This window comes from Etheostoma cragini, chromosome 15, assembly GCF_013103735.1.
Source record: "Etheostoma cragini isolate CJK2018 chromosome 15, CSU_Ecrag_1.0, whole genome shotgun sequence".
In the NCBI taxonomy this organism is placed as follows: Eukaryota; Metazoa; Chordata; class Actinopteri; order Perciformes; family Percidae; genus Etheostoma; species Etheostoma cragini.
Window position 1 is genome coordinate 21,417,127 of NC_048421.1, and position 27,954 is coordinate 21,445,080.

Sequence of the window (27,954 nt, forward strand, 5' to 3'; positions counted from 1 at the left end):
CGCACCGTTGTGACGAAAAGAGAGCTGAGCCAGAAGGCAAAGCTCTCGATCTACCGGGCAATTTTCGTTCCTACCCTCGCCTATGGTCATGAAGGCTGGGTCATGACCGAAAGAACGAGATCCAGAGTACAAGCGGCCGAAATGGGTTTCCTCAGGAGGGTGGCTGGCGTCTCCCTTAGAGATAGGGTGAGAAGCTCAGTCATCCGAGAGGAGCTCGGAGTAGAGCCGCTGCTCCTTCGCGTCGAAAGGAGCCAGTTGAGGTGGTTCGGGCATCTGGTGAGGATGCCTCCTGGGCGCCTCCCTAGGGAGGTGTTCCAGGCACGTCCAGCTGGGAGGAGGCCTCGGGGAAGACCCAGGACTAGGTGGAGAGATTATATCTCCAACCTGGCCTGGGAACGCCTCGGGATCCCCCAGTCGGAGCTGGTTGATGTGGCTCGGGAAAGGGAAGTTTGGGGTCCCCTACTGGAGCTGCTGCCCCCGCGACCCGATACTGGATAAGCGGATGAAGATGGATGGATGGATGGACAAACAAGATATAATGAGCTTTGGAGTTGTTGAATTTTGTTAACTTTGGACAGAGACAGGCTGTTTTAGCTGTTTCCAGTATCAAATCCTCTTACTGCTAAGCTAAGCTGAGCTAAGCTAACCAGCTGCTGGCTGTAGCTTTATGTTATCATACATAGGTGAAAATGACGTGAATCTTCTCTTCTAACTCCGCAAAAAGAGATAATAAAAATAAAAAGCGAATTTTCTCAAATGTTGAGCTTTCTTTACAGATGCCGATTTCTCAATCACTGTGTTTTTTCTTATACTTGCGCAGGAGGTATAGAGGTCGTCTGCCAATTTGGCAGTTGGTGGTTCGATCCCTGGCCCTTGTTCTCTATGTCGAAGTATCCTTGGGCAAGATACTGAACCCCAAAGTGCTCCAGATGGCTGTGTCATTGGTGTGTGGGTATGTGCATGAATGTTTATCTGATGAGCAGGTGGCACCCTGTGTGATAGCCTAGGCTGCCAGTGTATGAATGTGTGTGTGAATGGGGTAAACTGTGCCTGTATTGTAGAGCACTTTGATTGGTTGCTTAGACTAGAAAGGTGCTATATTAATGCAGTGAATTTACCATTCATTTTTATGTCCCTTAAAATGTCTAACCTCGACTATACTGACTTTTCTCTGTGTAAAGCTTGTGACCTGAAAGATGCTTTCACATACCTCTCCTGAAGGGGAGATTTCTGTGCACTTCCCTAAAATCAGAGATTCACATGTGTCTTGGGCAAGCTTGATTATTCACTAATGCGCAAACCAATCGCTGTTAAATACAGCAAAGCCAACAAATAAACCTGAAAACTCCAGCGCAGAGCAACCTGTCAGGACAGAAAGCAACAACAAACGGCCATTGTTGCCGTCAGCCACTGCCAGTTACAAGCTAACAAACAACATGAACAATAAAAGATGCTAACTACACCTACCATTCTGATACGTCTGCTGATTTTGGTGCACAACAGACTCCATATCTGATTCTGGGTCTCACTGATGCTGGGTTCAGGCCGGACTCCAAAATAATAGTTGCAGATCGTGAGCTCACATTTTCTACTGTATGGGTTGTTTCCATAAATATGTACTGTAACTGTGCTTTCCCCTCATGACATCTAGCTTTGGTGGTCCTCCTTTGCATTAACCTATCCTTCAAAGTTTCAGAAGAAACTCAAATATTTATAAATAGTGAAACATTTATGTGGTCACTATCCAGGCAGCTCAGCATCTGCAGTGGGGAGAACAAACATCAGGGTTAAAAGGAAGAAAAAGGGTTAAAAAAACAACTCCTTGAGATTTGCGTACGTGTGAAGGAACATTGACATCCATCCCAGCATTTAGAAAGACGACTGCTATTCCACACACTGCATGGAGCACAGGAAGGTGGGGGGAAAAACCGAGAGAGAGAGAGAGAGAGAGAGAGAGAGAGAGAGAGAGAGAGAAATGGGAGGGAAAGGAATAGTTGGGGGCAGGGGGATGCTGCAGAGAAAAGGAAATCTTATTTCACACGCCTGTGCACTGTACAGAAAATGAATGATAATACGTTACATAAAATATATGAATGATTTGCCAGTTCCAAGGATTATGGAGTGTGTATGTGTGTGTGTGTTTATTGGTGGTCCACAACAAAAGATGGTCATTTATCCTATGATGATTGAAAAAAGACTACTCAACCTACGTGTGGCAGATCTACATACATTCTATGCTACATGACAAGTGTGCTTTCACATCTCTGCCAACAGTAATGCATACATCTCCTTACTCCTCCATTGTCCATATAGCCATTTAATTTCTATTCACTGTGTATCTATAATTTCACTTTCTCTTTTTCAAACACACACACAAATACACACACAGACACCCGGTGTACCTCATTACTTTTACACTCTCCATCCATCAACCCTACCGCTCTCCCTCCCTCTATGTCTCTGACTGTGCTGTTATCAATGGGATTGCAGCAGTCAGGACTGAATTAACAGCATTCATCCACTCTCTTCAATGTGTTATTGGTGCCCCCTATATGCAGCTTGTCGGCATAACCACTGCTGTACACATACTACACATGAATACCTAAATACTACTGACGAAGGCTTAAACCAGGGTCCAGAAAAATGTGGGTGTGCAGATGTGACAGTTTTCTTTAGTGATCCTGCGATAAAAAGAGATGTTGTGTGCTTGATGTGCAAATTGTAAAATCGTAACACCCCCCTCTGTTTCTCTCTCTGCAGTATGTGGCGTTTGGCTCGCTCTTCTTCATCCTCCTTTCCATCTCCACCTTCTGCCTGGAGACCCATGAAGCCTTCAACACCATCTACAATAAAACAGAGAACGTCACACTTGGAAATGTGACGCATGAGGAGGTACAGTGAAGTTTTAGTGATTTATTTTTTTTAGTATTAGAGATGTTAGTGCAACTGTAAAAGGGAAGATGCACTGATCTAGTATCGCCGACCTATAAGTTGGCAGATTTGAGAGTACATGAGTAAAGACATTAAACAATAAACTTACTCTTTGTTTTTCCCCTACCCTGCAGATCGTTTATGAGGTAGTCACAGATGGCTGGCTGACATATGTGGAGGGTGTCTGCGTCATATGGTTCACCATTGAGGTGATGGCGCGTGTCGTCTTCTGCCCTGACAAGGCAGAGTTCTTCCGCAGCGCCCTTAACATCATAGACTTTGTGGCCATCGTGCCCTTTTACCTAGAGGTGGCGCTAAGCGGCCTCTCCTCCAAAACAGCCAAAGACGTGCTGAGCTTCCTGCGTGTGGTGCGCTTTGTCCGTATCCTGCGTATATTCAAGCTGACTCGCCACTTTGTTGGTTTACGGGTCCTGGGCCACACTCTGCGGGCGAGCACTAACGAGTTCCTACTGCTCATCATCTTCCTGGCGCTGGGCGTCCTCATCTTTGCTACCATGATCTACTATGCCGAACGTATCGGTGCCGACCCAGATGATCCGACAGCTGCGGCCCACACCAACTTTAAGAATATCCCCATCGGGTTCTGGTGGGCTGTGGTGACCATGACCACGCTGGGCTACGGGGATATGTACCCCGAGACATGGTCAGGAATGCTGGTGGGTGCCCTCTGCGCCTTGGCTGGTGTGCTGACCATCGCCATGCCTGTGCCCGTCATCGTCAACAACTTCGGCATGTACTACTCCCTGGCCATGGCAAAGCAGAAGCTCCCCAAGAAAAGGAACAAGCACATCCCCCGAGCGCCACAGCCCGGCAGCCCCAACTACTGCAAGCCAGATGCCCTGGCCATGGCAACCGCCTCGCCACACAGGCTGATGGGCAATGTGCTTGGGCCAGGCATGGTGGGATCAGGCAGCATGATGGGTACTGGAGACTGCCCACTGGCACAGGAGGAGATCATCGAGATCAACAGGGCAGGTGAGTGCTGGAACAGAACTGAGTTCCAATGGGCCTTGGAAGTCCATATAATGTGTGGATTTGTGGGAAAAAAGAAAACCCTGTAACATTTTCAAAATGTAAAGAAGCCTTTAAAGTACCATATTTTTATTTCAAATTCAGCATCCAAATGTGAAGGCCCAGACCACAAAAGCATTTTAATTTGAAATATGTTCATGTCAGCTGAATCAAGGAGAATCACTCAACAACAGATCTGCTCATGGAGGACAAAGGAGATTTGTGCTAATATTTTACCTGAAGTAAAACTTTGATACCCTCCTTGTGATGGATATGTGTGTCTATCTGTAAAACTCTTGTTTGTTTTACATTGTATAAATTATAAGTAGGGCTGGGCAAGTTAACGCGTTATTTTCACGTTAACTAATTAATTAATTAACGCCGACAATTTTTTTATCGCGCGTTAACGCATTTTTTATTATTTCTTTATTATTGTAAAAGTTTGTTGCTCACAGGCTTTGTAAATACTGCTAAGTTGAATTTTCTTATCACCGGAGTACTTCCAGTTTGAAATATCACCTTGACAGATGATACCAGTAAATCATTCAACGAAACACACAGTGGCGCAAGGCTTTGGCAGGGTAAGTTAGATGCAGCGTATGGGTAAGTAGAGATAAACAAAGGCAAGAGAAGCTAACAAATGCCATAGCGACGTGGCTTGCTACAGACTGCAGGCCTATTAGGGTTGTGGAGGACATCGGTAAGAGAATCGCAACAACGACGGCAGTGTATTATACTGATGAAAAGTGGGCGCTGCATTCACGTGCTCTGAATGGACTGAAAACAGAGGAGAGACATTATGCTGAAACATGCACGGGACACTTTATTAAAGTTGCACAGCAGTGGAATGTGTCAAATAAAGTCACAGCAGTTAGCGAAGATATTACGAATAGATACGAAATATGATGGCTGCTGCGAGCCTACTTCCTTTTGATCATGTCCCCTGCTTTGTGCACGGTCTCCAGCGTTCTGTCACAGTTCGGTTACAGCGCGTTGGACAGTGTCCCTCGGTGTCTCTGCTTAACGCGTTGGACAGTGTCCCTCAGTGTCTCTGCTTAACAGCGAGTTGGACAGTGTCCTTGCGAAGTGCAGAAAATTTGTGGGGATCTAAACCCAGTCCAGCAAAGGCTGCAGAGTAAGAACAACAACAGATGAACGTGGACATAAGAAGGAGTCGCTTATGCAACACGTTCCAACCAGATGGAATTCATATCTGGACATGATAAATACATTGTTTAAGTTGAGATGTACACTAAATATTTTATTTAACTGCTACTTTATAAACAAAATGCTGGTAAGTTTTTTGCAGAACAAATGTTACGGCACTTTCGTTCATATGGCAGAACATTAAAAAAAAAAATGTGACTATATACACTACTTTTGAATTAATTATTTCATTTTGCGATTAATCGGGGAAATTACGGGATTTCGCGGCCCAGCTCTAATTATAAGAGATTACTTTTAGTCAATACATTGTCATATAATAGTGAATAAATGCCCATAACCAAAGCCTGAGGCGACATCTTCAAATAACAGCTCAAAACCCAAAAGTTATCGATTAACCATGACCTGAAACAGAGAAAAGCACTAAATCCTTAGCATTTGAGATGATGGAAACAGATTATAAATAGATATTTTGCATGATAATTTACTCAAATGAATAAGCAGTAATCAAGATATTTACCTCCTTTCAAGCAAGTAATCTGTTAATTGGTTAATCGTTAATAATAACAATAATTTGAACGGTGTCAATGAAACAGACCTCTGAATCATGGATCTAATTTGAACCAATATCACATCTTAACCTCTTACTACTGACATTTAGAGTCCTTGAATTCCTTTGTGAAAGTCAGGTTTGAATTTGATTTGAGATATGAAACATGTCCGGTTGTTGCGCAGTAGACATCATGGGACATGTTTGTGTATTGTATCATATAGCATCTTTTCTTTTGTACTTTTAATACTTATAGAGTTTTCAAATTCTGAAGTTAATCACTTTAGTCCCCTTAATAAAAATGTTTATATAAAACTGTCCACATTTCTCACTTTCTCATCAAACTGATGACCAGAGGTCAAATTTCAAGCACTTAGTTGATGGCAGAAGTGTGTATCTAACTGGTTTTGAAGCTGTAAATAACTTGCTGCATGTCCTCGTTCTTCCTAGAGAGGAGTAAACTAAAATAGATTTTAATTTACGATGGGACGAGAGAGCTTATTACTTTCTCTCGACAAATCCATCTCTTCCCTCTCATAGCTGGATGCTGTACCACCAAGGCTGACATGTTCAGATAATCCTGGATTGGGTCTATATAAATCTACAGTATGTTCTGCCTTTCCAAACATTCATCTAATTCCTCTCATCTCTGCTGTTTTAATTGACATGTCCATCATCTGAACTCATTCACAAATGTGTGTGTGGGTGAGTCTGAGTAAGTGAATGTGTTCGAGCATTTAAGTTTTGCACATGCATTTCTGCATATCATATGTTTGTATGTTTGCACTAAAGATGTGAAAATGCAATTGAGCCCGTTGAATCTTGCTGAACAAACCACAGCATCAGTGGCTCAATGCTTTTTTTTTCTGCTGTAATCTCAACATTGACAAACTGCTAACCTCTGCTTTTTATGCGTAATTTAACTTTTATGAACTTTGACATCAAATCTTTGACATCAGCTTTTATGAATCTTGACAGTATGGAGCCAGAGTGTCCAAAACATTTTACTGTATTGTAGCTGTCATCCCATATGTTTTATTTATCATATATATTTTTTTGTGCATACTTTTAAACAAAGTGTTTAAATGTTTGCATCATACTTACAAACCATATCAAAAATATATTAATTACCAAACAATGAATATTACAACCTTACTAAATTATTAATATAATAAAACTGAAGAAGAAAGGCACTTCAATGCACATATTAAAAAAAAATATATATATATATATACTGTATATATAGAAGATCCAATATAAAGAAATGGTGAAATAGAATGTAGGCTATATAATTGCATTTCCTAGTTTCAAAAAATACTTTTCCTATTATTAATAATTTGGATAGATTTAAAAAAAAAAATTAAGTAAAAGCTGGCCGAGATTTAGAAAATGTTGCTTTATTACATTTTTCTTGTAAAATGAATAGGTTGACAATCCTATGTATTGGTTTGTTTTTGTTATGATAATTAAGAATAATATCGTTTGCTTCCAATTTAATTACGTGATTCTTTTGAATATTGAAATAGTTTTCAATTTTCTTCCAGAACTCCATGTCATCCCATATCCCATATTTAATATCTCATCTCTATGACAGCTGACATTTTCTTTCCAGTGTGGCCGGTAAGAATGACGACAAAACACTTTTGATTTCTGACATGGTCGGACAACATGTTGTACGAGCAAGTTCTTTTCCAGAATAACCCCCGACCCTATGTCTTGTTACCAGTTTATTGTGTGCAAACTTATGTGTGTGTGTGTGTGTGTATGTGTGTGTGTCCACCCCTCTGGCCTGTATCTGTAACTGGTGAGCCGTAAATCATATCAGATTAGATTTGACAGCTGTGTTGAAAGCCACAAACATTACACACCCTGTAGCCATCTCCTTTTATTGTACGTGTGTATGTGTTTGTTTGTGAGTGCTGTACTGTAGTATGTTCTCCCACTCCTCTGTTTAGTCCCTCTTGGTGGTGCTGAAGTATGTGTGTGTGTGTGTGTGTGTGTCTACAGCCTACTCTGCTGCAGTGTGTTGGTCATGTGATCAGGATAGCTATCACAAGGCACTAACGTTCCTTTACACTCCCCATCCTCTTTTCCTCTCTCTATTATAATTTCTCCATCCTCTCTTTACGCTCTTTAATTTTCTTTTTACCTCTTTTTCTTCCTACTTCTGTCTAATTTTCCTACTTGTGTTTCTCATCTCATTTCCAAATCCTTTCTCCTTGTCCTCCTCTGACTTGCTCCTCACCATCTCTGCTCTAATCTCCATTTCTTCATTTTTATTGCTTTTATGCTCTCAACCTTACCTTCCCTGTTTCTTTCAATGGGTCCACCCCTACATACTCCTCCTTTCCCGATCATTAATCTATTCTTCCTCTACCTCCCCTCCTCCTCCTCAATCTTTCTCATCTCCCATATCCTACTTTCACATCGCTTTGACGTATTTTATCTTCTGTTGATATTTTCTGTATTCTCTCTTTTCCTATTTTCTATTATCTCACCTTCTTCTTCCATTTCCTTTTACGTCCTCTTTCCTCTCCTCTTTTCTCCTCATTTCTCTGATCCTTCACTTTTTTCTGTCTTACTTTCATGTCCTCTCCATGTTTTCTTTCCTCTTCTACCCTCGTCTCTCTCACCCTCTCCCATTTCCTTTCCATGTATCTTTTCCTCTTCTCTTTTCTCTGATGCCTTCCTCTATTATTTTTGTTCCATTTGTCTAATTTCCATGTTTCCTCTCCTCTCTCACCATTTCCTCATTCCTTTCCTTGACTGGTTTCCTCTCCTTATTTTTTTCATCCTGTTTTTCTAACCCTTTCTTTTTTCTGTACTCCTGTCTTGTCCTTGCCATGTTTCCTCTCCTCTTGGCATTCACCCTCTCACCCCGACTTTCCTTTCTTTTCTCCTTTCCATCTTTATTCAATTTCCTTCCTCTCTCTTATCTATCGCCTCCCCCTGCTGCTGTTTCTACCACCATTTTTTCTTTACCTTCACTATTACTTCATTCCGTTCTACCAGATTCCAAGCAGAATGGCGATGCAGCAGCTAATGCGGCCCTGGCCAATGAGGACTGCCCCACCATTGACCAGGTCCTAGGAGACGAGCGTAGCCCGGCCACCGGGGGCCTTGGCTCCACCACCAGCCGGGAGCGCTACCCGCATGACCGGGCCTGCTTCCTGCTGAGCGCCGGGGAGTTTCAGCGCACGACAGACGGGAACGTTCGGAAAGGTAGGAGGGCGGAGGAGGGGAGGAGGAGGATTGAGGGGGGAGGAGGAGGACCTGGGGTAGGGTGGTACTTGAGTGACAGCAGTGGGCTGTCTCTCGATGCATGGACCTGAATGATATGTGCTGACAATGTGTGTAGTGTGCAAAAATCTTGTAACAGTCAGACACATATATTCCAAGCATACATTTACATACAAAAACATACAGATGCTGGAAAAAATAATTAGAACACCTTAAAATATAAAGGTGTTCATGGTATTGTGACCCCCCCCCCCCCTTGTCCGCAAAGTAACAAAAAAGCACCATATAGACAATGTAAAAATATGTAGCCAATAATTGTAATTCAAAATTAAAGTACTTAAGAAGGCTTTATGCAAAGTTTAAACTAAGACTCAGCAACACAACATATTACATTTCCCCCCTTCCATTTTGTGTGACAGCTCAGCATGGCCACTAGGCTCACTTCCTTCAGACCATTCATCATGAAGAGCTCGCTCCTGTGGCACATATAACATATCAATGCCCAATCAATGGCATTGATATTTAATCCAACCATTCTTCTTATTTACACCTTTAAACTACAGCTGTAGCAGAAGAAGGCCCCTTCATGCCCTTATCCTGAGTTTGTACTGCAGAGGTCTTGCAGAGGCTGCTGCAGCACTGCCATATTTGCTGATGTTAAAGGGATTGGATTTGCTGTCCTGTGACACAGAAGTATTCCTGACAGCTTGTTTTGCGAACTGTGGTCAAATAATGTAATATTCAGATTGTGCTGATGATTCCTAACTGAGGTGGGTTAACAGTCACTCAGGAGCACTACATGCAGGATAACGTTGGTCACCTGTGGCTGCCGTATTCTACGTTCACAGGCTGATACAGTTCTTTGTGTCCACACAGCTAAACTGTTTCATTTCAAAACACTGTCCTTTATTGGGATGATAATGTTACATGTAATGTAATATTTAAAACAGAGAGGTATTAGGATACAGATAACATTGATGTTATACTGTTAGTTTTTACAATATTATTATTTTAACAAATCCCATGAAACAAAGACTACCATCAGTTGTTTGTTCAAATGGATTAAATTACATACGTTTACTAAGGTGGTCTCATCAAAGCATGCTGATATTAGCATTTAGCTCAAAGCAATACTGTGCATAATAATGCCTAACTGAGCTGTTTCTAAAAACAGCTGGACACTTTTGCTATTATCAGACGTACTCTAAAACTTTTGGACTATTTTCAGTGGCGGATTTGTACACATTTGGTAGGTATGTGTGATTGACTCAACAAAAACTACAGTGACCTGCTACTTTGTGGTAATAAACGAACATGTCACCCAGTGTAACAGAGCGACATGACAGATGCGATTTCAATAGATAGAGGAAAAAGATCTATCAGATCTAACAATACTTGTTAAAATAATTTGTTTGACAATAAGAGAAATACAAAATATCTCCAGCCTCATCCTTTAAAGTACTAACATCATGCACTCACTTGGACTTTTTTGCAACATTTGAATGTTATAAATGTTTAAGTCTGTTTCTGGATGTCTTGTTTTGAAATGAAACTTTTCTTATAAAAATGTGCAATATTTTAATCTGATCTGGCAAAACAGCCAGATCAGATGACTGTCACTCTGTTCTCAGTCATCAGATCAAGCTACTTCATTGTTGTACTCTGTCTCTCTCTTTCTCATTCTGTCACTCTGTTGCTCCATAGTTTCTTTTTCTCTCTTTTCTACGCTATAATTCATTAACATTTCATTCTCCCTCTCTCTCGCCTCCCCACACTCTATTGTGACTCATTTCTGTTCTTACATTTGTTTTTTGCCCAACGCCTCCTTTGACTTTCCATCTTTTTCTTCGCCCTATTGTACTGCTTCTTCTTCTCCCTCTATTTTTCCTTCCTATTTCATCACTCCCCTGCTCGCTGTCTGTCCTCTTGGTTTTCCTCAACTTCCATTCATTTTTCCTCTACATTTTCCTGCTATAATCTTGCCTTGCCTTGACCTGCCAACACTAAAACCATGAACTTTGTTTCCAAATATAACCCTTGACCTTTCACCTCTAAAACCCTATACACTCCTTTATACACATGCTACTTCCCCTGACTCACAAACACACACTGCAAAATACGCACCCACACACAGATGGCTCAGAGTCCAGCAGTGTGACATCCTCCCTGGGAGAGGATTGGTACAAACCGGAGGGGCCTCTGTTACAGCAGAAGCTCAGTGTTAACTCCACCTCGTCCTGGATCAAACCGTAGAAACGCAGGTAACACTTCCACACAGTGCACAAAGCAGCCAGTCATACAAACTCCACTTACTGGGAAACTGTACTGAACTGACAAACTGATCAGATTAGATTACACTTCGTTGGGGTGTATTAAAACTATTTAGAAAAGATTATATTAGACTAAAATTTAACCAGACTAGAGAATATATTAAACCAGAGCATATGCAAATAGATCAGTTTATTAGATGTAACTACATTAGATTAGATTCAAACTTTAATTGGATGTGCTTAATAAAACTATACTAGACTAGATTCAGTTAGATAGAAGTAAACTATATTATAAGAAATTAATTTAGATTAGATTCAATCAGATTATATTATATTAGACGTGAATAGATTACATTAAATTAGATTAGACTAGATCAGATTTAATTACATTACAATGAATTTGAAAAAGAATTGGAACAAACCTCACTAGACCAGACTATAGATCACATTTTTGCAGACTAGACTGCACTACGATATGTCCAATTAAAGAAAACTTCATTGGACAAGAATAGATTCACTTAGACTGGACTAGACCAAACTAGATACTTGGTTATTGTGTAATAATATCTTATTGGGCTGAATCAATTTGATTTAATTCAATACGTTAGTGCTTTTATCCATCTACAGCAAAATAGGAATCACAAGAGAACAATGGTTGAATTTCACAGGAGGGAATAAAGCAAACAGCACTTGCAAAGAATAATATATCCATCAATCAATCAATACATCAATCGATTTTTTTTATTTGTGACATAAAATCCTATGAGGTAAAATTCCACTGAATTGTAATTCCATCAGTGCTGGCCTGTATCTGGTACCTTCTTACTGACTTCAACAAAGAGAAAAGGCTGTGGTTTGGATCTTTAATGATTCTCCTAGGCTTTTTCTTGCAACGTCTGGTGTACATATCCTTTAGGCATGGTAGGGCATTGACATGAGTGGAGCAGAGTAGATTAGAAGACAAGAGAGGGATACCAAAATCGATCAAATGACAAAGTTGAAAAGAAAACAGTTCCCACCCCAGAAACATTATAAAGATCAGGCCAGACAATATGAAGCCTCACAACAGACATCACACACACACACACACACACACACACGCACACACACACACACACACACACACACACACACACACACACATACACACAGGTTGAATGTATAAAGGTGCATGCAGGTTGCTTGTTATTGTAAAGCTTTCAAGTGTTGTTCAGCATTATAAGGTGAATAATAGTTGTGTAGGGTGGGGGGTGGGGGGGCATATGCACGGTGTGTGTGTGTGTGTGTGTGTGTGTGTGTGTGTGTGTATTTTGTCCCTACACTACAAAAGGCTTGACCCCTGAGCCTTGACGTCCATTTTTTTAACACTAATGTTTATTATTTAATATGAATGAATCCTCTATTAAGGCATTATTATAATAATTGAAATAATGTACACAACAAAAAAAGAGTGCATCAATCTACTATATGTAGGTTATGTTTTCACTGCCTTTTATCAATGCTTTTCATTAAGCTGTTATTAGCTCACTTCATTAATACAATTTCATTAATGCTAGTCTTGTCAAATTAATGTGGCACGCAGCTAATCCCGCAATACGCATTGCAGTACATAATGCAATGTACTGCACTTAAAAAAAAGATTTTTACACGCATGTTTTTTGTTGAGAAATTAGCATTATCTTTTTTTCAAGTTATTATTATTTATAAAGGGTTATCCTCTATTTATCCAACCCAAACTGTAAAAACTAATTACGTGTGTGCCTGCTTCATCCAGTTTCATTATGTTAGCGCTCTCTAATGGATCTGATAATGTTGACATTTCAACAGCACAGAATTATTAGCAATTGGGACTGACTAGCGTGAGCATGTCCTGGCTGGCTACTGAGTTAACATTTAGCTGATCAGCTACACAGTGTACCTAGCCATGCAAGTAGTCACTACATCATTAAGCTTCTTGAACCAATTATTAAGCACAAATAAATTATATTGTGCCACTTTCTGGTGTGGCCAAGCCTTACTTTCCTGTTGATAATCCGATCCTGATTCTGATCCAGCGATTTGATTGGTTGCAAAATAGCCGATCACAAATTACAAATTACTCCTTGAATTCTACGCTTGGCTAAAATTGTAGCACGCTAAAACACAGGTTGAACGAGCTTGTAAGCAAACTTGAGAGTGAACAGAACATTTACATTCAGAGAGCAAGTAAGTACAACAGAGAAAGTCATTACTGTTTTGTGCTTAGCTGGATGTGGACTATGCAAATATTACAAATATTAATTAATAAACACAGAAGAGAGGTTTTGTGCTCAAACCCAATTATTCTTTGCATGATTATTTCTCTATTATACTGAACAAAATTGTACACTTTTGTTTTTCACCCCATTTTTCATGAGCTGAAATCAAAGCTTTTAACACTTTTTCTACATACACAAAAGGCTTATTTCTCTCAAATATTTTTCAAATATGTCTAAATCTGTAATAGTGAGCACTACTCCTTTGCTGAGATAATCCATCCACCTCACAGGTGTGACATATCAAGATGTTGATTAGGCAGCATGATTATTGCACAGGTGTGCCTTAGCCTGGCTACAATAGTAGACCACTCTAAAATATGCAGTTTTACCACACAGCACAACCTCAGATGTCACAAGGGAGTGACTTTGAGGGAGTGTGCAATTGGCATTCTGACTGCAGGAATGTCCAGCAGAGATGTTGCCCGAGAATTAAATGTTCATTTCTCTATCATAAGCCCTCTCCAAAGACCTTTCAGAGAATTTGGCAGTACATCTAACTGGCCTCACAACCGCAGACCACGTAATCACTAGCCTAGGACCTCCACATCCAGCATCTTCACCTCCAAGATCGTCTGAGAGCAGCCACCCGGACATCTGCTGCAACCATCGATTTGCATAACCAAAGAATTTCAGCACAAACTGTCAGAAACAGTCTCAGGGAAGCTGATATGCATGCCCGTTGTCCCCATCGGGGTCTCGACCTGACTGCAGTTTGTCGTCGTAAATAACTTGAGTGGGCAAATGCTCACATTCCATGGCGTTTGGCACATTGGAGAGGTGTTCTCTTCACAGATGAATCCTAGTTTTCACTGTACAGGGCAGATGGCAGACAGCATGTATGGCGCCGTGTGGGTGAGCGGTTTGCTGATGTCAGCGTTATAGATCAAGAGGCCGTAAGCGTTTCTACCACTTTAGGAGGTTTGGGGCATAGCCCGGACCCATTTAATCAAAGTGAATGCAATGCAAAGCACCAATTGGCTTAATAGCCAGTAAATGTACATTTTAGCTTCCGGTCCGTAGATGTAAATTAGATTGCGCTGACATTTGGCCTAATCACAACTGACCTGGCAACCCAAAGGCCGAGGTTTTGTTTTCAAAGTTTTATGGGGACTTATGATGCAGGGGTCTGGGGGTTAGGGTTAGGGTTAGGGTTCATTTACGGCATTCTTTTATGTAAACGCAAATAGATTACAATCCAAATATTAAAACATAATGGGAAAATGTTGCAGTAAGGCTCTCAGGGATTCTGTATTACTTTCAACTATTTATTTTCCTTTGGATTGACTTTTCTTATCATATCAGGACACAGGACACATGTTCAGGACACATCATGTTTGCATACTCTCCTTCACTTTTGCATCTTTTGTTGGGAAGTAACCTCCTTAAATATACGGTATATGTGACAATCGTCCCCTCAATGATACATTATTCATTTTAATTTATTAATAATCCTCTGGACTGTAATATTTCAGATGTTGGGGCAATAAGCATACAAAAATAAAGTCACTATATTTCAGAAAATAATCTACCAGCACCATAGTCTGCTGTGCAATACGTGATTGCTCTGCTGATACGGTAGAAGTCAGACCTTTTGACAGACACAGAGCCCCGTTTTTACAGCGAGTGGACACTAAGCGATGCACAGGTCTTCTTCAGAGCTCCGTTTGTTTCAGTCTAAAGTTGATTATTTTTAAGACCTATGTCTATTTTAATCTAGTATAAAAACAACAAAATCAAGGAAAACAATGGTCAAATCAAGGTTCTTGCGTGGCCAGCATACTCACCGCAAATGTCAACCATTAAGCATTTTTGGGATGCTCTGAATCGGCGTATACGCCGTCGTGTTCCAGGTCCTGCCAATATCCAGCAACTTCGCACAGCCCTTGAAGGAGAGTGGAGCAACATTCCACAGGCCACAATCAACAACCTGATCAACTCTATGCGTAGGAGATGTGTTGCACTGCGTGAGGCAAATGCTGGTTTTTAGTGGCCTTTTATTGTGGCCAGCCTTAGGTACACCTGTGCAATAATCATGCTGTCTAATCAGCATCTTCACATGCCACAAATGTGAGGTGGATGGATTTTCTCAGCAAAGAAGAAGTGCTCACTAACACAGATTTAGACAGATTCGTGAACAATATTTGAGAGAAATGGGCCTTTTGTGTACATAGTAAAAGTCTTAGAGCTTTGATTTCAGCTCAGGAAAATTGGGTGCAAAAAAACAAAAGTGTTGTATTTATAATTTTGGTCAGTGTATGTACTTTGGAAAATTATTTTTCTGTGCTATGTCTTATCTCAAGCTCAGAAATGTGACACAATATAATACCATAGTTACACATCATATTCTCTGTAAAGGCATAAAATACTGTGATGGATGATAATATTTTATAGTTTTATACTTGTTCCATAAGTGGGTTTATTTATCAAAAACAACACTGTGTGAGTGCGCGAGCATGACTGTGACTAAGTGCATGCATCTTTCAACTGTTTTCTGTGTGTTTGAAAGACATATGCCTTCCCTCTTTACACCTACAGTATGTTGTAACCAACAGGGACAACAGGTCATGGGGTCAGAGTGAGGGCAAAGCTTAAAGTTCACAGTGCGGGTCCATGTGTGATGCGTGCTGTTGCTGTTGTTGTTATTTTGTTGTTGTTGTGTTACTGTCTCCTTCCCCAGGTTGTGTCAGGTCATGCGTTTGTACGTTGGCTCTTGTTGGTCTGTGTCACACTATCCATCTGTCTGTTTGTCTGTCTGTTTTCTCTATTTTTTCTGTCTTTGTTTTTGTCTGTATGTCCGTCCCTTTCTGTGTGTCTGTATTTTGTGTGTAGCTGTCTTCCCCTCCTCCTGCTCCTCCTCTTCCTCCTCCTTCTCCTCCTCTCACCCAGTCTCTTCTCACTCTGGTACTTACAGATAGGGGGGTGTTATGTCCCCGTCCCCCCACCCCCACCTGAAAGCAATCTGGCCCAAAAGTCAGCCTGGTTCCAGGTGGGCAAGGGAGGTCTTCTCCCCAGACTGTTTTTGGGGAGCGGGTGCCTTGTCTTTCCATACTTTGCTTTATGTGTGGACAGAACTTTACAACTACTTTGGTTTGCAAACTCTACAATACTCTTTGTACAGTGTAGTTAGGACTTATTGAATATTATATTATTGGGAATCAAAATGAAGTATTTTTCATCCAAATGACGAGTGAGCTTTTACAAAAAACAAACAGATGGGGATTGAATTTAACGTGTTTTTTGAAAGGTGCCAGAGTGAAAGTGGCTGCTTGGCCGGCCATGCCAGTGAGAGCTGATTGCTGATTGGTTGTTTGGTCGGTTTCCTCTGTCCTCTTCTCTGGAACTGAGCTCAGGTCGGTTTTTACAGCTCAGTTGTCAGAGAGCACTGATTGGCTCAAACCATTGCATTAGGTCTCTGGCTGATTGGATCTTTCAGGGAACTATTTTGTATAACTGATATACATAAGTGCTTTAAAAAGTTCCCATCGCGCTTTCAAATGAAAACTATGTATTGTGTAGCTGAGCTGTGTGTGACTCTCTGTCATGCTGGGCTGAAACACTGACTGCTGTAGTGCTTCAAAGATTTACATTAGCTAACAAGACCGCTAATGTTTGCAAGAACAAAAACAGAAGATCGAGCAGGTTCTTTGACAGACTAGCAGATAGATGAGCAGGGAGAAAGAAAGACAGACACAACTCTAATTGCAAAAAGACAGATTCAGGTAAGTATTAGAACAACTTTGAAGGGCAGTGGTGATACGCATAGTGATGGCAGTGTTTGCTATGCTGTGATTGCCTCTGGCTCCAAAAGCTTCAAATGCACTGGAAAACGATAGACTAAATCACTGTGACGTTGCGCTAATACAACAATCACTTCCGGGTACACATCTGGCCAGTAATTCCAATTGCGGAGATACTGTATGTGGAATCGGAAGTCTGTGGCCGAACAGGTAAATTAGGTCTCCAACCTAACGTTAGTGAAAGTGTTGACATATGAAAGCATCAAACGTGTATATTAGACGAATGAAATGAGAGTATATCCACTTGTTCCTTGTCCTTATTTGTTCAGTTTTGCTAGTTTTCTACCTGGAAGTTATTGTAAACAAACATTGTGATTGGGTCTATTAGCTGACTGAAAAATCTATAATGCTTTATTCAGCTTATGTTATCGTATCATTGCGCCTGGTCAAGTTTCTTGGTAAGATAAATCAAACACACCTGAACAATTCACAATCACAGCCATTTAAAGATGATCGCCAGGCTTTTGCTTTAAAGGTGCCACCAGGGCCTGCTTCCAATCTCTCTACGACACTCCCCTTTCCTTCTTCCCTTCCTCTCTCTGACAATATCACGGATTGTGTTACTTGCATGGGATTACAAATCTTAATGTCACTGCTGTCACTGTAACCCAACTCTATCAGATCTATGGTTGCGGTGGGCGGGAAGAACGAAAGACGTGAGGCTTTCTTAAAAGAAAGCATTGCACTGTAATGGCCCTTTTCCTTCTATGCAACTTTTTTGCTATTCTTCTGCTTTTTTCCTGGCTCTGGTTCCTTTTGTATAGACAATTAATAGGGCAGGGGCGCAAGCTACCACCTGTCAAAAAAGACTGAAATTAGACTGATAAAACTGACACTGTAACAAAAAATCCTATTAATGCAAAACTCTTCAATATCCACCTTTGCTTCGCCCCTGCCAGAGGGATTCATGTGGTTTGTAGCTTTGACATGGTTTTATTTTATGAAATCTATCCATCTATCTATCTATCTATCTATCTATCTATCTATCTATCTATCTATCTTGTTATCTATCTATGCATCTATCTATCTATCGAGTGATTTAAATGTGCTGATGTATTTTAAATGATTTTGTTCAGCTCATTGCTTTAGTATTTCTGTTCATTTGTGTTTGTGTATCATGTTTATTTCATCGCTCCTAATCACTCTTACTTTCCTGTCATTTAATTATTACCCCACCATCTCTCTACTCACTCTTTTCATTCTCGCTTTCTCACTTTCTCCCCATCTACCCGCTGTTGCTACGGAAACAGTGGACAGGGGAATTCTGGGAGTCGGTGCAGCAAAGCATTTTGGGTCAGGGCTTGGTGTTTGATTGCATTATTGATTCATATTGATACAGTGGGCTGCATTTGACTAACCATGCAGTGAAGTGACACAAATGTGACGTTTTGTGAGGTAAATGATGACAATGTACAGTACAACATACAACATTTCTTGTTCTAAACCGAACAAGAACAGTGCCAAACTCACTTTAGGAGTATCTCATACTTATACTACGTCCTTTTGCTTGTTATTGGGCAGAATTTAACTTAATGAATTATTAGGACATTTCCTCTAACCATCAGGACAAAGTATTTTACACACTTATTTATTTACAGACACTTACACATTGTAGCTTAGTGGTGGAAGGATGAGCATGTTACCCCCAAAAAGATCCCAGACATTAGCGTTCACTCAGTCTTCTGCAAGTAAATGCTGTGATTATTACGTCAGAAGTTTGCATTGTTTAAATAGTTTTGACAATTTCCACCCTAAAAACAACTGCATTCTGATATGCCACAATATTACCATAACCTTGGAAATACAGACTTTCAAAAAAACATTGCCCTTGGCTGTAAAAAAAAAACATTCACTGAATGTACTGTAGAAGTTTGCACATTTGCCCAATAACTACGTTCTTGTTTGGCAGCAGTGGGCAATTTAGAAACTGTATTAATTTACTCTCCTTCTGTTCCAAGAAGGAATCCCACCACAACTCTGTCTTTGTGTGACTGTAACTCGTTAAGGTTTCCTGCTGTCTCAGTACAAAATCGGATAAATGATCAGAAAGAGTGCCCTGCCTGCTAAAATGCAAAGAGGAGGACACTGCCTGCTCTCTTTCAGAGAAGAAAAAAACCTGCAGAGAGGTAGCTCTGGAGTAAACATTGGTGCAGTGCCGTGAGTGCCTCCAAAGGCCAAGACAGCACATTACACCCTCCTCCTGACTGCATTACTTCCAATGGCAGCAGACACACTGCATTACGATACTGTACACATCTATCTCTCTTTCATGGGAAACCTAATCAGTGAGTGGGTGGATGTCAAATAGATGAATGGAATGTTGCATTAATCCCTGCGTTGCTTTGTATTTCATGCTCTCTCTGACTGCTGTCCTGTCTCCCATTGTTTTTTCCCCCCCACAATTCTCTTTCTCTCTGTCTGTCTCTCCCTGCTCTCCTCCTCCTTTTCCTTAGTAAAAAGCATATTGATTATTTTCATTGATAGACAGATACTATTAGCTTGAACTAACTCTTTCATCTTACTTAGAGGCTAACTGATGTAAGGAGATATGCTGCGCCATAACAGAGAGAACACCCCACCCCTCCACCCTTTTCATTCCCTCTTGCTTGAGTTCTTCCACCAACATGCTATTTCACCACCTTAAATATACTCTCTTTTCACAAGATGATTTAATTCTGTTATCTAACATTCACATACATAGTCTGTTTTTCTGTTACTTTCCTTTTCTCCAATGATCAATGGTCTTTAGGTTAGTATTTAGCCATTATTGGTGGTCAGAATTCCCTGGAGTCTATTGGATCACACTCACATAATTGTATTTCCTGAATGCTGCTACAGCAGTTGAGCCACAATGGTGTCAAGAGGAGAATCATGTGGACCAAGAATAGTGTGAAACTTGTTAAAAACCTTGTAGCTTAGTAAGAATTGAGATTTGGTAGCCAGAGAATTGTCCTCAGGAATAGTGTGACAGTCATAATTTATATACAGTAGAAGCAGTGCTACTGTTCAGAGTTGTTTAAGTTCAATGAAGGTTAACTAATAGGTCTGAGTTTACACATGCTCATGTAATGATTACCTGTGAGGCTCTTTGTTTAGTATACAGCTCTGCCTTCACTTCTAATTAGCCTGCATTAGTATTGTATACATTGCTTAGTTTGAAGCTATCATACATTAGTAATCTAGGAGGACCAAGGACCCACTTAACTGAAAGAGAGATGGAGCAAAGACCTCCTAAAGTCTTTATACATATCAAGCTATTAAAGTGGCCTAAAAATTGTTGGCATGATTTTACAAATCATGTTTTAATGTTAAATGTACATGTGGCACAGTTAAAGATGGCTACCTTGGTGACTACCTTACCTATAGGCCAGTGTTATTGGGATTTATATTTGCTAATAATATGTTGGATGTATGTTAAGACTTTTGGAGGCCCCCAGATCCCCTGTTGAAGATCCCTGATCTAGGAGGTTCCAAACAACTCCTCATTTCAGTGTCGGACCCATATTTGCAGCAGTTAGTCAGTTAATGTGTAAGAGGGAACATTTTAACAAGGGCCCTTATTGGCGGAAGTTGCTTCTTGTGACCATGCATTTGCGCGGCACTCGAACGCTGCAAATCGTGACCAATGAAAAGGGATCTCTCTGCTCAGTTCAATGATGCCTCACACAAGGGTCTATGCCATACAGTTCATTAGCTTTAAAAGGGGGAGTGGCCAGACTATAGGGGGTGGGCCAAACCATGACCAAAGAAAACAAAACTATCTGCCGAGTTCAATGATACCTTACACAATAGTGTGCATCAAACAGGTCAATAATTATTAAAAGGGGCGTGGCATTGCTTAACCATAGGGTGCCGGTCAAACCATCACCACTCAAAAAGAAAGTCTCTGCTGAGTTCAATGATACCTCGTAAAAGAATCTACCTTAAACGATTCAAACACCCTTAAATAAGGTGTGGCCTATGTACAAGTATTAGGGGTGGCTCAGTGTCATTATAGGTTTTATGTAAATTGGATGTTCGTCATATAAGTCTGATTTCCTGTTGCCAGCGCTGTGACCAAAGGTCAATATTGGCCTGTAGTTGTCCTCTGGTCTGGACCTTTGTCAACCTTGAGAAAGTTGTGGAGATATGATCATGTAACTCAAGTTACAACAACTTCTCCGTTCATCATCATTAATGGATGGCCGCCACACCACGCCCACACGGTTGGACAAAACATTTTGCTTTTAATAACTTTGAGGTCTTAAGATGGCACAGACCAAATTCAACAGGTTAAGGGTTAGGGGATATAACAACGGCAAATTGATTTTTTGTGGAAGAAATACATTTCTGAATCTTGCATTGTATGAGTTCGACAATCAACTAGTCTGGACACTGGAAAACAGGAAATAAACAAAGGTATGGATTAAAACAACTTGTATGTCTTTCTGTCACATCTACTGCAGTCAGATTCGCTGTGTTCACCCGGAAGGAATCATTGCACATTGTTAGGCACTTGTAATGGAATTTTGAACATTTAGAGGCTAAAACCACATTTAAAACTTACCTTGTTTAAGCCTTTTGGGTGCTAACGCTAGCAGGAGGATAATACAGGCAGCACCGATTGTTTTCATTTTTTTTGCTACTGACAGCGCTCCAAATTCAGGAGGATAATACAGGCAGCAACGATTGTTTTTGTTTTTCTTACTACTGACAGCCCTCCAAATTCCCAAACAACAGACCTACGTGTTGAAATTGACCGGAATTCTCCTTTAATATGCTCTGGTACAATGCAGATGCAGTTTACAGTGATAATGTGGGAGATTTACAGAAACAATTCTTATAAAGTTTTGAAATAATGGGTCTTTGATTTCAGACAGCAATAGAAAACAGTTGGTGGCAGATTTATCAGCTGTGACTATCTAATTAATTAAAGGTGAACTATTATGCTTTTCTGTATTTTCTGTAATCTATAATGTTGGATTTGGCCAGAGCTTCAAATAGTGATGTATTCAGAGAAAACCCTGAGCTAAAACTTATGGAAATGGACCAACAGAGCCCGTTGCTCTTGACGGAGACCAGTGAAGGATATTAGAAGCACTTTTCCGAGGATGGCTGAGCGTTACTGCAACGTCTCCAACTGAGCTTGACGATGTAGATGTGACGTGGGCAACGTGTCTGAAAGTTGTAAGTCTTCTGGTAGTTGTGCCAAGAGAAATCTCAATCATTCCCAATCTCAGAGACGGAGGGCGTAGGTATATGTTAGGAGAAAACATAAGCACAGGCTAATTATTGCTAACTAAAATGCTAGTTAACCTTAGTAATTAAACCTAAACAGCTAATATTTGGCTTATATCGCTTGGTTATGACACCAGCGTTAGCCTATTTTTTACAAAAACATTGGTTACGGAGCAATAACATGAGTTACAAGGTAATTGAACCTTTTATACATTGTCCTGTTTCTTTAAAAATAAACAATGGATAAATAGAGTCTTCAAACGCTTCAGTTATAAAGTCATTCAAAATGAATGGCAGTCAATGGGATGCCCCATGGGATGGCCAGGGATGGCTTTGTATCATTAAAATGGCGCCATAGGAGCTACGCTTAGAGAGAGGAGGCTTGGTGTTCCCAAGAACACCAAGCCGGCCTTCTCCGGCTTCCATGATTGGTCACCTGCTCCAGATAAGCAGGACTGGAGTGGAGCTTTTGTTTTTTAAGGGACTGCAGTTTTAACATGTATACATGCAAAAGATGTAATCTTGGCTCCCAATGTTGTTGATCTCTCCCCAATTTCAGGTTGCATTACTGTCAAAGCATGTCTGGTCATGTAGTATTTGGTTCATTATCTGAGATATTTGACCATAGGAAGTGCTCCTATATTATATTACTGTGCAGTGCTAACTAAGTTATAGTAACTCCATGCTAACGCCAGGGAAATCTGTATTCTTGTCTACCAAGGTTGGTAATTTCTCCCCAATTATGGGTCACATTCCTGTTGAAACATTCTTAATTGGGTAGTATTTGGTTCAGAAGGCTTTAGTGGTGTTTTTCATGATACAAAGTCCTGCTTTACACAGAGTACGGTCTAGACCTGCTCTTTTATGAAAAGCGCAATGAGGTAACTGTTGTTGTGATTTGGCGCTACATAAATAAAATTGAATTGAATTGAATTGCTGTATACTCTGTTGAAGTTGGACACCGACTGTATGGAGAAAACAACAGGAAGGGATTCAGACAGCTGACACATCAGAGCAAACTGGGCTTTTTCAGATGGTGGGGGGGGGGGGGTTCTTAAAGAGACAGCCGCTCCAACAGTGCGTCTTACAGAGGGCGAATACAGGTGCAGCAGCCATGGGCAGTATGAGAAAATTAAAGTGCTTTTTGAACATTATATCTTGTAAACATGTTCTAGTACAAACACAAACTTCAAGTATGAACCTGAAATAATATTAACTTTAAAAACGTGAACGGCTGCAGCTGATTTTTGTTTCCAGCTGACTCCTTAATGTAAAATTTACTCTAGTAAATAGTCTCTTAAATATGTTAAATTGTGATGGTCCTGGTGATGGATTAAGCTAATCGCTGCTGGTTTGTTTTGTCTAAAGGCAATGTAAGCATTGTCAGGGTGATGAAGATGTTGTCTTCATGTGCTTGTGTTTGTTGAGCTCCCTCAGCCACCGTAGACCTCTGCACTCATTGTTTTAGTCAAGTTAAGAAATGGTTAGACTTTGCAATTTTTTTACTCATATTTCTTCATTTTTTGTCCTTCCCTCCACATCTTAGTAATCATGTCATAACTTTGCCTTGTTTTTCATTTAATGAAATATTGCCCTAACTCTCTCTAATGTCCTGGGTTTGGGTAATTGTTTGGGAACAGGACCTTCATTATTAGCTCACGCATGATATAATCTTTTCATCTGTGATATCCTTATTAATGTTCTGCATGTGCATCTCTCTCTGCAAAACTATAGTGTTTCATGGTTTGTGTATTCATACTGTTAATACTGTGATCGTTAATGTGTCTCTGAGTTCATATGACATAGCAACAAAACTATAAATTCTTTCTTTATTTACTTTTCCTGTTTTACTCAGTGTGTGTGTGTGTGTGTAAGCCACATGTAACGTATGTACAGCATGTATGTGTTGGTATGTATGTATAGGACGTACCTTTTAGTCCCAAAGTACAATATGTTGGTTATGTCATAATGCATTTTTAAATGTCTGTATGATGCAAATATTATTTTTTGACAATTTAAAATCCACATGCGTTTCTAATGGTAGAATGAAATTTCATGCGCATAGTTGTGTGTGTTTTTAAAACTACTACTTAAAAAAAAGAAGCTTTTTGTAATTATTTCCAATTACTAAACGTAAGAGCCTTTTGCTGTAAGTTGAAACACATGTTGAAGTAAATACTTTGCATGCAGATTGTTGTTGGGATAATATTTGCACTGGTTGTTCATTTCTGTGTACCCCTCCTAATCCTCAAGCCTTTCCCTTCCCCTTTCTTACTCCTGCTCTCCCCTTTTCCACCATTTTCCTCAGCCTTCCTGCACTCCTCTATCCCCCTCACCCTTTTCATCACTCTCCATTCTCACATGTTCGTCCTTTCTCCTTTTCTCTTGAGGAATCTCATGAATTAATTGATCACAGATCATACATACAACTTTATATCAATATGTGTGATTGCAATTCAAGCACATTTTCCTCCAAGTTACAGTTATAATTGACAAATTTTGGAAATGTAATGATTGACTATTGATTACACTGCTTGTAAACATGTGGTAATCAACTTGAAACAATGGTGATGCCAGACTAATTGAGAGAAAGAGACTTTTTTATGGTTTACACAGTTTTTTGTTTCCCAGATAGTCCCAATAAGTATTCAATTAAAACAGTTTCATATGTTTCTTATTGTCAACAAATCCCAAACCAACAATGAAAGGATGTGTGCCATGTGCCATAGAGCTCTATTGTTGTTAAAAACACGTCAATGAGCCACACTGCACTGGGTGACATGTTCTATAATTACCATAAACACACACACATACACACACAAACACACACACACTGTAGCTTATTTTAATTCAATTGCACAAACATCTACCAGATGCCACAAATCCCTACTAAAGAAAAGAACAGACATATCACTGACACTATGATAACATCCAAAACACAAAATGTAATCTTAGTGAGTTCTGTGACATGAGAAATGTGTAGTACTAATGTTTAAAATAAACGGAGATACCCAAAGGAACGTAGCCCCTCCAAGAGGAAAAGTCACGCCAGACCACCACTATGTGTAACAAATACACCATCTCTCTCATTCTTGGTTTTGGTCTTTTAATGTTATGTGTTGACATTATTGACAGTAATAAATAAAGCTTAAAACTAGCCGTAATCCTTAACAAATTGAAGTTTGATGTGATAAATGCAATTCTTTGATCTGTAACTATTGATGGAGATGTTAATCAGATAGTAATGCTGACCTTTACATTTTAATATATAATTCCTATCATAAGTTTGACAGTGCCTATAGTGTACTGTACAGCAGTGACTGCCAGACCTTTTCACATCAAGGACCCTCAAACAGGCACCAATTAAACCTCAGACTCCCATTTATTACGATTCTTGCATTTAGATTATTTATTGTAGAAAATGTACGAAATCAATGACCAAAATAGTCATACATTATGTCATTGTGTTACCTAAAGATGGGAATATAGAGAAAATTTGTGATTCCTCTTTTTGCTTGGAACCTTACCAATAACTCATGTGGATCCCTGGACCTCACTTTGCAACCACTGCTGTACAGTATTAATACAATATACTAAACAACTAATTCCCTTTTGATCTTTTACATAACATCTGTATGACTAACTATGATAAGTTGATTTAGAAATTTGTTTTAAATGAAATTTGAGTATTCATTTACTGTCAATATATGACATTACAGATTTGCCTCCAAAGGGCTTTACAATCTGTACAGCATACAACACCCTATGCCCTCAGAGCCTTGGAGTCTCTTGTGGTGTGAAGATTCAATACCTCATTCTATTCCATTCAGTCTCTCCTCTGCTTTTACCTCCTCTCCCTCCTTTTCTTCCCTTTCCCATCTTCCCTTGTTCCTTCTCCCATTCCCTCCTACCTGATGTCTCCCCATCCCATATTAACACTGGTGTATCCATCCCATCCTCAGGCTATCCTCCTCAGTCTCTCCCCCTGCGTTGTGTTACTAAAGTCTGACTGAGTGGAGGTATGTACAACATGTCGCCATCACAGCACAGCCAAAAGATATGCTTCTACATTGTGAGCACTTGCTTAGCTTCTTGCTTCAGTAAACAAAGCTTTTAAAACAGAGAACTGTTCTGGAGACAGACATGTGTGTGTGTGTGTGTGTGTCTGTGTGTGCGCGTGTGCCAGGCCAAGGGCGTAGGTCTCGTTTCTACATTGGGGGCGACACAATGGTAGTAACCTCTTTAAATGTGCATGTGGCACCACTTTGCATCAATAATAGGCTATATTAGTTATTTTTCATTAATTCATAAACCCCTGGATTTTAGCAGCTCATATGTGTTTCTGCTTATGTTCAAAACTTTCTGCACATTCAAAACATTGACTTATGAATAATGTTGTGATTTGATTAAGAAAAAACCATGATTTTACACTTTTTTCTCAACTGTTTACACATGTTCCCTGAAAGCATACCTCATACCTCATATTCTCAGAACTCTGTTTATTCCTCCCTAAATATTTTTTGGCATACCGTAAAACATAAAGCCAAAGTTATTAAAAAACATACTGTATACAGTAAAAAGGAGAAAGAAAAATTTAAATGAAGAAATTAGGCTGCGTCCTGTCTTCTGTTTCAATCTGGCCACAGCATCTCATCAACATTGTTGACCAGGGATTTTCAGAGTCAGAGTCATTGCAGGGGGGCCTCTAAAAAAATAAAACATGAAAACTTGAAAAACATTTAAGACCCCTGCTCTAGACCATATTCTCCCTGGTCAAGCAACACAGAGAGTTTCACCAATAGCAAATTCGGCCCTGAAAAAGCTTTAACAGCTGTAGCTGCACATACATCTTGCTTTTAGAAGAGTTGTATGGGCATGGCAGTCATAGACCTTACTTTGAACCTGTTCAGGTTTATATGTTCTCTCTCCCCAGCCTCCCTCGTTGCTAGATCAAAGTGGCCCGAATCTCATTAAAGATTATGGGTCATCTTGGTCTTGCTCGTCCTCTTTTTTGTTCTCCTCCTCTTACTGTTCTCACACTCCTCTTGCCTCTCTCTCCTATGTTGGCCAAAACGACACCTCACCTTTGGCCCTTTTATAGCTAAAGCTCTGATTGCTAATTAAACAATTGTGCAACATGTTTTTGTGGATAGAATTTAAGTTTAGCAATTATATGGCATTGAATTCTTTTAATAAATAACATATTTTTATTAATTGGGAAAACTGTAATTCTCTGTTGAAACAGATGAGAGTAGTGGTGTGTGATACTGCAATATTTGGTATTGATCCGATACCAAGTAAATACAGGGCCACTATTGTCGATAACAATACCGATATCAATACTCTTTAATACAGAATTATTTTGAAAAAGGGGAACGTTTGTTCAAAACGCTACACACAATTAGCACAACCACGCACCCAAATAGCACCTTGGACCGTTTGCAAAATGAAACACT

The 27,954-nt window shown here is 40.0% G+C and overlaps 1 protein-coding gene and 1 long non-coding RNA gene across 7 annotated transcripts in view; both read left to right on the forward strand.

Moving 5' to 3' along the window:
* The window catches only part of LOC117958726 (potassium voltage-gated channel subfamily C member 1-like), a 94,902-nt gene that overhangs the window by 43,921 nt on the left and 23,027 nt on the right, over positions 1-27,954 (forward strand). For 4 of the 6 annotated variants that reach the window (XR_004659774.1, XM_034895309.1, XM_034895312.1 and 1 more), the window contains exons 2-4: positions 2,761-2,892; positions 3,066-3,927; positions 8,690-8,899. Coding sequence is in view for 5 of the 6 variants with exons in the window: in XM_034895309.1 (XP_034751200.1) it covers positions 2,761-2,892; positions 3,066-3,927; positions 8,690-8,899 (1,204 nt within the window). In the remaining variant the exon portion in view is untranslated. Of the gene's footprint in view, positions 1-2,760; positions 2,893-3,065; positions 3,928-8,689; positions 8,900-9,480; positions 10,081-11,051; positions 11,340-27,954 lie in introns of those variants that run through there. The other 2 variants (XM_034895313.1, XM_034895311.1) reach the window with 2 other exon arrangements.
* On the forward strand, positions 15,702-27,954 carry LOC117958728. Its single transcript, XR_004659775.1, has 3 exons — positions 15,702-15,713; positions 25,482-25,488; positions 27,751-27,954. It is a non-coding gene; the product is annotated as an uncharacterized LOC117958728 (long non-coding RNA).